Genomic DNA, 12,931 nt, shown 5'->3' with positions numbered 1-12,931 from the left:
GGAAAGTTTTACCCTAAAAAGAAAAATAACTTGATAAACCAGTTTTGCATTAAAAAAGTAATCTCATTGTAAATCTAATTTAGAGATGTCAATCAATAAATTTTTTGGGTCATCTTAATCACACTTAATTTTGATTAAGATTAATCACAGGCGCCAAATATACCACACAAAATGTTTTATTTTGCTTTGAGATGGTATTTTATTTTATTTTATTTTTCTTGTTGTTCCATCCATCCATTTTCCATACCGCTTACCCTCACGAGGGTCTCGGGCGTGCTGGAGCCTATCCCAGTTATCTTCTCTGATGAAAAGAGATCATCAGAGAAGGGAAGAAATATATATGAAATCTTTGCAGATTTATTAAAAAAGAAAAAACTTGAATATCACACAGCCATAAGTATTCTAACCCTTTGCTGTGACACTCACATATTTAACTCGGGTGCTGTCCATTTCTTTTGATCGTCCTTGAGACGGTTCTACACCTTTATTGGAGTCCAGCTTTGTTTGATTATACTGGTTGGACTTGATTAAGAAAGCAACGCACCTGTCTATATAAGACCTTACATCTCACAGTGCATGTCAGAGCAAAGGAGAATCAAAGGAACAGCCTGAAGAGCTCAGAGACAGAATTGTGGCAAGGCACAGATCTGGCTAAGGTTACACAAAGAAATTATGCCACACTTAAGGTTCCCTAAGAGCAGAGTGGCCTTCGTAATCCTTAAATGGAAGACATTTGTGACAACCAGAACCCTGACAGGGTTTTACTATCTGACTTAACCCTATATATACATACACACACATATATATATATATATATACACAGGACCTTTTTTGTTTGGCCTGATAATCCTAACAAACATATATATATATATATATATATATATATATATATATATATATATATATATATATATTTTTTTTTTAATTTATTTTTTTTTTTTAAATGATCCACCAGACAAAAACAGCTAGGAATGAATGGCTCACTGCTTCTTCCAGTTTCTCACAGGAAGTGGCGCCCATATCGTTTCCCCATGAGAGCTCCCAGGAATAAAGTGGATATATTTGTTTAATGAATGTTGCACTGACTGGAAGAACGTTGTAATCTTGTTGTAAATGTCACAATGACCAATAAAGTTCATTCTATTCCAAGCATATCCCTGTAAAATCCGTCTTCTTCTTGATTTCCGACACACTGGGCATGTTTAAGTGCATTACTGCCACCTAAGGGTTAAGTGATGAACACCTACAACAGAGCCAACAACTAAGAAATACTTTAAAATATTCAAACCATAATTTATCAATGATTACAATTATAGAGTAATGATTATGTTACGCAATTGAACAGTGTGCATAATTATTTTTATCCTATTACATAATACACTGTAATAACTGTCCGACGGTCATGTTTTGACATGATTTAGAGAATATGAAAATTCAGAGAAACGGCCTGAAAGTAAATTTCTATAGGTTGCAGCTCTACTCATAGCATAAATGCAATTTGACTAATAATTTATAAATACAATAAAATAATTCCTTCCGGTTTTCGGCTTTGGGTTTCTCATTTTCATTTTTTTGATTTTGGTCAAGACTTTTCATTTTGGTGCATCACTAATTTTGATGTCATTATATTTTAAAAATACCTGCAGGGAAATTTAATTTATTTCTCTGTGATATTATTGTTAAATAAACCTGTTTTATAATGCAAATATATTTGGTCTGGTTTGATACATTACACATAAACCTTAATACAATAAATATTGACTCATATTGAATATTGACTAGGGGGGAAAAAAATGTGATATCAAATTTGGGCCTTATCGCACTACTTCATATAATCATAGTCACTTTAGTTGTTTTGGCTCAACGATACAATGTGATGGTCAATTAATAGTAGTATTAGTAATCCAGTATAAAACAGTGTAATGAGTAGTAGTACTCACTCTTCATGGCGTATATCGCTAATGGTCCTGTCTAGCGATATCATGTCACTAGCAACCATGTTAAAGCCAAACTCTTTGATGGATGCTTGGATGGTTTCTTTGTATTCTGGGCCCAGAACAAATGGCTTGGCTCCTTCTCCTGGGCCAGCTGGGACCCCTGGAGGCTCAGGTTCTTTAGATTCAAAGTTTCCAAGAACACCTCTCTTGAGGATGGGGGCATTGTAATTGTGTAAGTTGGGTCTGAATGTTGCATACTGTTGCTGGATGACCTTCTTCTGATTAGCCTGCTGGTTGGGGTTTTGCACACGGTTGACCCCTCCTGGAAATTAAATTGGAAAACAAAATACATCAAATTCAAATAAAAACCAAAATACATTTAAATACCAAAAGCAAAATAGAATAACTTAGTAATATAACTATCGACTAGGGGTGGGTGATACTGATTTAGAATTGGCTGACTATTTTCAGGAAATGATAACCAATAATGATGATACACAAAAAAGGATTTAAAAGAACATGCAGTTTATTGGCTGCACTACTTCCAAACTACAGTCCAAACAAACTTAATAGCATTTTCCATATTTTCTCATTAACATACTTGTGTAACAATATCATCAAATGCTTAAAGTGCTTGAGAATCCCGCACAAAATTGCGAATGATTGGTCTAAAATTATATTGCAAATGTGACAGAACGCTAACGATCAGATTATTATTAAGAAAAAAAATACTTGAAAAGCAGTTGTCTTGCATCTCTTGTTTCAGATGACCATCACATAAGGTAGAGCAATAAGTAATTATTGCACTGAAATACCATTCCCACGTAAGTCATTAAGTTAAATATGTGAGTAAGACTCTTCGGCCCGGTACATAAAGATAATCAAGATGATTTTGTCCAGATTTTGCATACCTAGGACGACAAACACCAGAGTATCTTATGTATGTGAATGTATCCAGATAAAAGGGTCTGAAACACAAACACGACAAATTCCTTGTGTTTTTTGGACATACTTGGCAAATAAAGAAGATTCTGATTCTGATTAAACCTTAAATATTAAACCTTCATATTTATGTCATAAATCATGTGTGGGGAAAGCCAACTACTCCCAAGTCATAACTCCGTGAATTGTGATCCATCCATTTTCTACCGCTTATCGGAGGTCGGGTCGCGGGGGCAGTAGCTTTAGCAGGGACATCCAAACATCCCTCTCCCCAGCCACTTCATCCAGCACTTCCGGGGGCATCCCAAGGCGTTCCCAGGCAAGCCGAAGGATGTAGTCTCTCCAGCGTGTCCTGGGTTGTCCCCGGGGTCTCCTCCCAGTGGGACATGCCCGGAACACCTCACCAGGGAGGCATCCGAATCAGATGCCCCAGCCACCTCATCTGGCTCCTCTCGATGTGGAGGAGCAGCGGCTCTACTCTGAGATCCTCCCGGATGACAGAGCTTCTCACCCTCTCTCTAAGGGAGAGCCCGGACACCCTGCGGAGGAAACTTATTTCGGCCGGTATCCGGGATCTCGTTCTTTCGGGCACGACCCACAGCTCGTGACCATAGGTGAGGGGAGGAACGTAGATCGACTGGTAAATTGAGAGCTTCGCTTTTCGGCTTAGCTCCTTCTTTACCACAATGGATTGATACATACATCACCGCAGACGCTGCACCGATCCGCCGGTCGATCTCCCGTTCCATTCTTCCCTCACTCGTGAACAAGACCCCAAGATACTTGAACTCCTCCACTTGGGGCTGGATCTCATCCCCGACCGGGAGAGGGCATGCCACCCTTTTCCGACTGAGGACCGTGGTCTCAGATTTGGAGGTGCTGATTCTCATCCCAGCCGCTTCACACTCAGTTGCGAACTGCTCCAGTGAGAGTTGGAGGTCATGGCTTGATGAAGCCAACAGATCTACATCATCTGCAAAAAGCAAAGATGCAATACTGAGGCCACCAAACCGGCCCCCCTACACCTCGGCTGCGCCTAGAAATTCTGTCCATAAAAGTTATGAACAGAATCAGTGACAAAGGGCAGCCTTGGCGGAGTCCAACCCTCACCGGAAACGATTCCGACTTACTGCCGGATATGCGGCCCAAACTCTGACTCCGGTCGTACAAGGACCGAACAGCCCGTATCAAGGGGTTCGGTACCCCATAGGACCCCCCGTACCCCATAAGACCCCCTGAGGGACACGGTCGAACACCTTCTCTAAGTCTAAAAAACACATATAGACTGGTTGGGCGAACTCCCATGCACCCTCGAGGATCCTGCCTTTCCTAGAAGAGGCAGGAACATAGGGTGACCTACAAGAGCGGAGGTGGAAGCACGCAGGTGGATTACATTTTGTGCAGACGATGTAATCTGAAGGAGGTTACTGACTGTAAGGTAGGAGTAGGGGTAGGGGAGAGTGGAGCTAGACAGCATAGGATGGTGGTGTGTAGGATGACTCTGGAGATGGGTAGGAAGATTAAGAAGACAAAGGCATTGTTGTGCGGCTTTTCGGGAAGAGGTGAGACAGGCTCTCGGTGGACAGGAGGAGCTCCCGGAAGACTGGAACACTACACCCAATGTGATCAGCGAGACAGGCAGGAGAGCGCTTGGTGTATCCTCTGGTAGGAAGGGAGAGAAGGAGACTTGGTGGTGGAACCTCACAGTACAGGAAATCATACGAGGAAAAAGGTTAGCTAAGAAGTGAGACACTGAGAGGGCCGAGGAGAGGCGAAAGGAATACATTGAGATGCAACGTAGGGAAAAGATAGAGGTGGCAAAGGCTAAACAAGAGGCCTATGAGGATGTGTACGCCAGGTTGGATACTCAAGAAGGAGAAAAGGATCTGTACAGGTTGGCCAGACAGAGTTAGAGATGGGAAGGATGTGCAGCAGGTTAGGGTGATGAAGGATAGAGATGGAAATATTTTGACTGGTGCTAAATAGATGGAAAGAATACTTTGAGGAGTTGATGAATGAAGAAAATGAGAGAGAAGGAAGAGTAGAAGAGGCAAGTGTGGTGGACCAGGAAGTGGCAATGATTAGTAAGGGAGAAGTTAGGAAGGCACTAAAGAGGATGGAAAAATGGAAAGGCAGTTGGTCTTGATAACATTCTTGTGGAGGTATGGAAGCATTTTGGAGAAGCGGCTGTGGAGTTTTTGACCAACTAGCGGGTGAGAAGATGCCTGAGAAATGGAGGAAAAGTGTGCTGGTGCCTATTTTTAAGAACAGGGGTGATGTGCAGAGCTGTGGGAACTGTAGAGGAAAAAAGTTGATGAGCCACACAATGAAGTTATGGGAAAGAGTAGTGGAGGCTCGACTCAGGACAGAAGTGAGTATTTGCGAGCAACAATATGGTTTCATGCCTAGAAAGAGTACCAGAGATGCATTATTTGCCTTGAGGATGTTGATGGAAAAGTACAAAGGTCAGAAGGAGCTACATTGTGTCTTTGTAGATCTAGAGAAACCCTATGACAGAGTACCAAGAGAGGAGTGGCAGAAGTATGTTAGAATATTACAGGACATGTATGAGGGCAGCAAAACAGTGGTGAGGTGTACCGTAGGTGTGACAGAAGAATTTAAGGTGGAGGTGGGACTGTATCAGGGATCAGCTGTGAGCCCCTTCCAGTTTGCAATGGTAATGGATAGGTTGACAGATGAGGTTAGACTGGAATCCCCTTGGACCAAGATGTTTGCAGATGACATTCTGATCTGCAGTGAAAGCAGGGAGCAGGTGGAGGAACAGTTAGAAAGGTGGAGGCATGCACTGGAAAGGAGAGGAATGAAGATTAGCTGAAGTAAAACAGAATATATGTGCATGAATGAATTAATGCAATTTATATAGTGTACATTGGTTTCGGATAAAAGCGGAATTCATTTTGGAAAAGGAATACGTCGGAAAGTAAATGCATGAGTTTACTTCCGGTGTAGTTCGACATACGTCAAAGGTTACAAGCTAACTATATTTGTCTCGTATAGTGCACCACGTCTCTTTTTATAGTCGTAAATTTGAGGAAAAGCGACGAAAAACCTCAACCAATCTCTGTACTTTAGAAGGCTCGTTAAATGGATGAAAATAACAGTTCTAGATTACTGCGGTTTTACTGTTTCACTCAAACACACAAAGTGCACAACAGGAAGTGGAATTTTTGAGAAAATGTTATTCAATCTACAGGGGGAACAATGCAGAGGGACTTTACTGCAAAACGATACAGATAAACATTCGTAAAGAAGGCTGAACTTGGGATGTAAGTGTCAAATGAGGATGTGTGGTGAGAGATGGGAGAGCTGGGAATTTCTGTGATCATTAGTATAAGTGCAATTTTGCACCAATTTGTACTTGGTAATCAGCAAGCAAGTTGTACTCACATTGCGTATAACAAAATTTAGGCAGGCGGGTCGATCCTCCCGATGGCTGGGCAAGGGTGCCGATAGGTTTGTTTGAAGCGAAGGAATGAAAAAGCAAAAAAGCAAAAGAGCCAGTTGCAGAAGCGCTTGGGGGACATTGTTTGTCACTTGTTCAGAGAAAACTTGCACCTGAAAATCCTTCCTGCCGGATTCCTCTTGGTGGTGACTCACCCACACACAAAAGTCTAGTTTCCGGAGCTGGCAAAATAACTATACGGTCAGCGATCGTCGGCGCGGCAAGGAAGGTTTGGCCAAGCCTAGCCCGTAGGCAAGAGCGGGAAGGACAGACTACGCCTCTAATATTGAATTTCACTTCTCGAATTATCTGTGGTAGAAAACCAGTGGGTCTAAAATAAAAAGTAAATTCCCAACTTTTACATTGTCTCACACACCATGGTTAATCAATCCAATGAGTGTTTCAACCTTATTCAGTGGCTGAGAACACTTAATGTCCATTATGTAACATTTTCGTGATGTCAGAGGTCAACGCAATCATATTCGGTGGACAAACAGATTTGGCAGCAAACCTGCAAAAAAACAGTCATGAGTGACATTGCTATCATGATACACAGTGGGAGCATTAGTGCAAAGCTCGTAACACGTCAAACAGACATCACGATAAAACTGGGGGTGCTGATAACAACCTTGCAGTGACTCTTAAACACCGGTGGTCCCAGAGCATCTGGGGGGACATTAAAATGACCCAGGGTCGGTTGTAATTCCTCTGGATGAGTTTCTGTGAAGGTCTGAGAGTAATAGTTCAACTTGTGGCCTGTCTAACTAATAAAGAAAAAGGGTCTTTGTTGGAGAACCCATGAAGAATGGCTGGAGGAGGGCTCTTTATCAGTTTATGGCCCAAGTGACATAAACGAGATTTCCTGTGTCTTGTGGAAACAGAGCGGCTCGTTGAGGGTCAGAAGGCAGGAATGCACGGTTATCACCTCGTGGGGGTTGGCGTTGACTCGTTCCATCGGGCATATTCGCTACATGTCCCCCCTTCCTCGACTTGATCCAGCTCGATGGTGTTCTAGGCGACGTCTCCATGAGAGATGGCAAAGGTTGGCGGTGCACACAACAATGCAATTACCAAAGTACAACATTAGTGCATATCACGCCCCTTACAGCTATAACAGTTGTCCGTTACAACTTCTTCCTCAGGGTGTGCCTATATGTGACTATAGATGTCAGTATAGATATCGATGTGTATGGATATATATATATATATATATATATATATATATATATATATATATATATATATACATATATATATATATATATACATATATATATATATATATATATATATATACATATACATATATATATATATACATACACATATACACACACACACATTGGGGCAAAACAGTAGTTAGTCAGCCACCGATTGTGCAAGTTCTCATACTTGAAAAGATGAAAGGCCTGTACTTTTCATCATAGAGAAAAAATGGGGAAAAAAATGTTTTAAATCCAGAAAAATCACACTGATCTTTAAAGAATTTATTAGCAAATTATGGTGGAAAATTAGTATTTGGTCACCTACAAACAAGCAAGATTTCTGGCTCTCACAGATTTTGTAACTTCTTCTTTAAGAGGCTCCTCTGTCCTCCACTCGTTATCTGTATTAAATGGCACCTGTTTGAACTCATCAGTATAAAAGACACCTGTCCACAACCTCAAACAGTCACACTCCAAACTCCACTATGGCCAAGACCAAAGAGCTGTCAAAGGACACCAGAAACAAAATTGTAGACCTGCACCAGGCTGGGAAGACTGAATCTGCAATAGGTAAGCAGCTTTGTGTGAAGAAATCAACTGTGTGAGCAATTATTAGAAAATATAAGACATACAAGACCACTGATAATCTCCCTCGATCTGGGGCTCCACGCAAGATCTCACCCCGTGGGGTAAAAATGATCACAAGAACGGTGAGCAAAAATCCCAGAAACACACGGGGTACCTAGTGAATGATCTGCAGAGAGCTGGGATCAAAGTAACAAAGGCTACCATCAGTAACACACTACGGCGCCAGAGATTCAAATCCTACAGTGCCAGATGTGTCCCCCTGCTTAAGCCAGTACATGTCCAGGCCCATCTGAAGTTTGCTAGAGAGCATCTGGATGATCCAGAAGAGGATCAAGGAATGGTGTTTCTCTGAACTCAGGGTTGACATACAAAACGGTGGAGCTCCCGAGAGAAAAAGCCAAGTGGGCTTTGGACAGGCATGATGGGGCTTTCTAGAGCTTGAGAAAGGATGCTTTTGACGAAGCTAAGGGGTTCCAATTATGGAGGAATTCTACCCATTGCTAAGTTGTCTATGGAAAAGGAAATTTCGCATACCATGTCATTCATCAATGGGTTTTGTGTGTGAGCGTAATCCGATTGGACCACCAACAGCAGTTTGCTTATGCTCTGTCTCGTTTGGGTCATTGCTACACTGTTGCTTAGCGGCCAGGCATTGGTTACTTCTGTTAGCCGTGTGTTAGGGATCTCAGACTGGAATTCCCTAATTTGTGTCTCCATAGTACTAAGGCTACAAGCGATAATGGTGGGGGCGCTGCAGATGAGTTTTATTTTGGTCTTTATCTAGTCGGTTTGTCGCTGAGCAGCGCATTTGGTTTTGTAGGTGCTTTGGTTGGGCATCTGAGTTGGCAGACTTGGTGTAGTCCTTGATGTAGCGGGGATGATGTCAGAGGTTGGACCTGCTTGACCGGTTCAGTCACACTCTGTTGACCATCCTTCGTTTTGTGTGTGGTGCATAGTGGGCGTATGATTGTGTGACCCCCCTTCGGCTACGCGGGGCCATGAACGGCTGTGAAGTGCGTTTCATGGAGGCGCAATGACAAAAGACCACAATAATGCAAATGAGTTGGCACAAAACCAAGGTTAAGCTTGCGCGGTGCGCAGGAAGGAAGAATGAAGAGTGTCGGTCAAGGCAAGCCACAGAAAGTTCCAACGTAAAGCAGGTTACGTCGACATCACGAACAACGCAGAATAGAAAAGAAAGGCTGGAAACCAACATGGAAGGGAGTGTCCATCACAAGCGCGCACTGCAGGTGCAATAGAGAGTCTGGTACAAGCAGTTGCGCCTGAGAGACGAAAGGGTGGGCAAAATGTCACAGCGGTGCACTTTGTGAGGCCAGATTGGGAGGCCAAAGGAAATGGCTGGATAAAGTCAGAGATCTCTAAGAAGAGACAAAGCACACGTCCCTTGCTGTTGCAGCAATGAATCTGTAAACGTCATGAAAGCAGCAAAATGACTTAGCGGCCACTGAAGAAGCGGGCCAGCTAAGTAGAAAAGTCACAATGAAGGTTAGCAGAAGAGTTGAATAGGCGGTCAATTGATCAATTGATGTCCACAACATGCGTTTCGAAAGGCGCAACCTTGCTATTTAATAGGGGGGGGGGCGTCGAGTGGACTCAAAAGGTTGAGGGAAGGTCCAGTGTCACAAGAGCGACCCCTGGTGGACATGGCCGGCATCACCGGTGCAGTCCCCCTTTTTGCAATATTGTCATCTGGCTGCAGTTGTAGCAGAGGCGGTGCTTCAAGGAGGCTTAGGGCGTAACACTGGGCGGTTTCGCTAGTGTGTGGTGACATTGGCAGTGGCCGTCGCACTTGCGCCCAAATTTTGCGTCGCGTATAGTCAATCAATGGCACGAAACAACTTAGTAGGTCTTGCCCAATGAGAAGCGGTACGCTTTCAATTGCGGACATGAACACAGACTGGACCACCGTATTTGGCCCAATTGTTCAATGTAATGATACCATAGAGTCCAGTTGGGTGTTTACTTAGGCAAAGGACCGTATTGTCACAACGCAATGTCGGGAGTTGAGGGTCCGATTCTCATCATCTTTCTCATTAACTTGTCACGAAGGTGGTCGAACACGTCCTCGGACATAATCATGAAGTCGGAGCAGATCAAGAGGCCAAGCCAAGTAGATCTGCGAATGCGGATGTCGTTTCAGGTGTGGTTGTGAACCAGCAGCACGATGGTCCGGGAAGCGTCTATAGGAGGAGTGTGGCATGTAAAGCCAAACCCAGGCCGTGAAACTCCGGCAACGGCTGGAAGAACTCATGGGGACCGACCAATGATTGGTTAATGCGCACGACCAGTCGAATTGGATCGTTAACAGTCAACGCTTTTGCTATGACTTCCTCCTCGCTCAAGACTTCGCAGGCATCGGGGATGGTCTGTCCCGACTTCAGGTTTAATGGTTGAAAGATGCGGTTTGCGGGATCGGGATTAACGCGTGACCACAAAACATTGTTAACGGTGTCAACTTGAACGGCCAGTCGGAGAAGTCGACGGACGCGGCTAAGTGGGTTTTATGTGGCAAAATGAGGACCACGAGGAAGCAATGAGTTAACAAACGTTAGTTCCACCGCAGGTTCAGGGCACACATTTCCACTGTAGTGATGGCAAACAGCGGCACTGTATTAAAGGGAATGTGAAAGGTTTTCGGTGTCAATTGAAGTTCTGGGTGTTTACGTTGTAGGGTGTCAAACAGTGACAGAGAAATAGCCGATTTGTCCACCCATCGGGCCAGGAGGACATTGTCTGTTAGGCAGTCATGCAAATAAATTCCACCAACAACATTGGGGCAGTAGCGTTCTTCGTGCTGTGGTTGGACGAGATGACAGAGGGACGTGTCGGGTTCTCTCAGTCGGTTCAGTGGGGGTGAGATGGCGACAGGGGAGTCGACGGTGTCATCAATTGGGGCGTCGTCACTTGTAAAGGTCTTACCGGTCGCAGTCACCCAAGTGGTCCAACTCGGTCTGAGGACAGTTCCCGAATTGGTGGTGGCAAAGCCTGTTCCACCTGCGCCCACAGCTGAAGATTCTTGTAGTCATTTAGTGGCTCGAAGCGGCAGAGCAGGTCTTGGCCAATGAGCAGGGGAATGGATTCAATAGGAGACACATAGACCGCCCCTCCTGCAGCAGTCACCTTATAAATGCAGTGCACCATTCACACTGTGTATGGTAAGGATGGGGCGCTGCTGAACTCGACTCGTGACGTTGTGAATCGGTGGGGAGAATACTTCGAAGACCTCCTCAATTCCACCGACATGCCTTCCCATGAGGAAGCAGATTCTGGGGTCTCTGAGGCGGGCTCTCCTATTTCTGGGGTTGAGGTCACCAAGGTGGTTAAAAAGCTCCTCGATGGCAAGGCCCCAGGTGTGGATGAGATTCGTCCGGAGTTCCTTAAGGCTCGGGATGTTGTGGGGCTGTCCTGGTTGAAATGCCTCTGCGACATCGCATGGACATCGGGGACAGTGCCTCTGGATTGGCAGACTGGGGTGGTGGTCCCCCTTTTAAAAGGAGGACAGGAGGATGTGTTCCAACTACAAGGGGCTCACACTCCTCAGCCTCCCTGGTATGGTCTATTCAGGGGTGCTGGAGAGGAGGCTTCGTCAGGAAGTCGAATCTCAGATTCAGTAGGAGCAGTGTGGATTTTGTCCTGGCCGTGGAACGGTGGAGCAGCTCTACACCCTCGGCAGGATCCTCATGGGAGTTCGCCCAAACAGTCTTCATGTGTTTTGTGGACTTGGAGAAGGCGTTCGACCATTTCCCTCTGGGAGTTCTGTGAGGGGTGCTTCGGGAGTATGGGGTACAAAAACCCCTGATGCGGGCTGTTCGGTCCCTGTACGACCAGTGTCAGAGTTTGATCCACATTGCTGGCAGTAAGTCAGACTAATTTCCAGTGAGGGTTGGACTCTGCCAAGACTGCCCTATGTCACAGATTCTGTTCATAAACTTTATAGACAGAATTTCTCGGCCCAGCCGAAGTGTAGAGGGAGTCCGGTTTAGTGGCCTCAGCATTGCATCTGTGCATTTTGTAGATGTGGTTGCGTTGGCTTCAAGTCGTGACCTCCAACTTTCACTAGAGGGGTTCGCAGCAAACTGTGAAAGCGGCTGTAGAGCAGCACCTCCAAATCTGAGACCATGGTCCTCAGCCCTTTCCAGGTCGGGGATGAGATCCTGCCCCAAGTGGAGGAGTTCAAGTAACTTGCAGTCTTGTTCACAAGTGAGGGAAGAATGGAACGGGAGATCGACACGCAGGTCAGTGCAGCGTCTGCAGTGATGCGGCTTTGTATCGGGCCGTTGTGGTGAAGGAGGAGCTAAGACGTAAGGCGAAGCTCTCAATTTACCGGTCGATCTACGTTCCTACCCTCACCTATCGTCTCGAGCTGTGGGTCATGACCAAAAGAACAAGATCCTGGATACAAGCGGCTGAAATGGGTTTCCTCCGCATGGTGTCCGGGCTCTCCCTTAGAGATAGGGTGAGGGAGGGGCTCAGGAGTAGAGCCACTGTTAGATATATCTTAGTAGTTATCATTTATTTGCTTAGCTTGCATTAGTATTTTGCATTAGTAGCTTGCATTAGTATTATGGACAATATTTAGATAGAAAGATGTCTCGCCTTCAAGAAGATGACTCAGCAACATTTGATGGAAGGGCGCCTTGACCAAGGACGTGATCGGATGTGGTCGGGGACGGGACAGGTGTCGGCTGGTCCTATGTTTTGTGTTGTGTCTTAATGCTTAGAATATTATGTCTTGTAGAACTCTCCTATTTTCAAATAAATGTAGGAGCGACGGG

The 12,931-nt window shown here is 44.7% G+C and overlaps 1 protein-coding gene across 3 annotated transcripts in view; it reads right to left on the bottom strand.

Moving 5' to 3' along the window:
- Positions 1 to 12,931, bottom strand: part of galnt7 (UDP-N-acetyl-alpha-D-galactosamine: polypeptide N-acetylgalactosaminyltransferase 7) — a 123,860-nt gene that overhangs the window by 85,914 nt on the left and 25,015 nt on the right. For all 3 annotated transcript variants that reach the window (XM_061678676.1, XM_061678678.1, XM_061678679.1), the window contains exon 3: positions 1,941 to 2,259. In XM_061678676.1, coding sequence (XP_061534660.1) covers positions 1,941 to 2,259 — 319 coding nt within the window. The remainder of the gene's footprint in view (positions 1 to 1,940; positions 2,260 to 12,931) is intronic.

This window comes from Phycodurus eques, chromosome 6 (assembly GCF_024500275.1).
Source record: "Phycodurus eques isolate BA_2022a chromosome 6, UOR_Pequ_1.1, whole genome shotgun sequence".
NCBI lineage: Eukaryota > Metazoa > Chordata > Actinopteri > Syngnathiformes > Syngnathidae > Phycodurus > Phycodurus eques.
The sequence above is the reverse complement of the archived record's forward strand: the minus strand, read 5'-3'. Positions and strand labels throughout refer to the sequence as shown.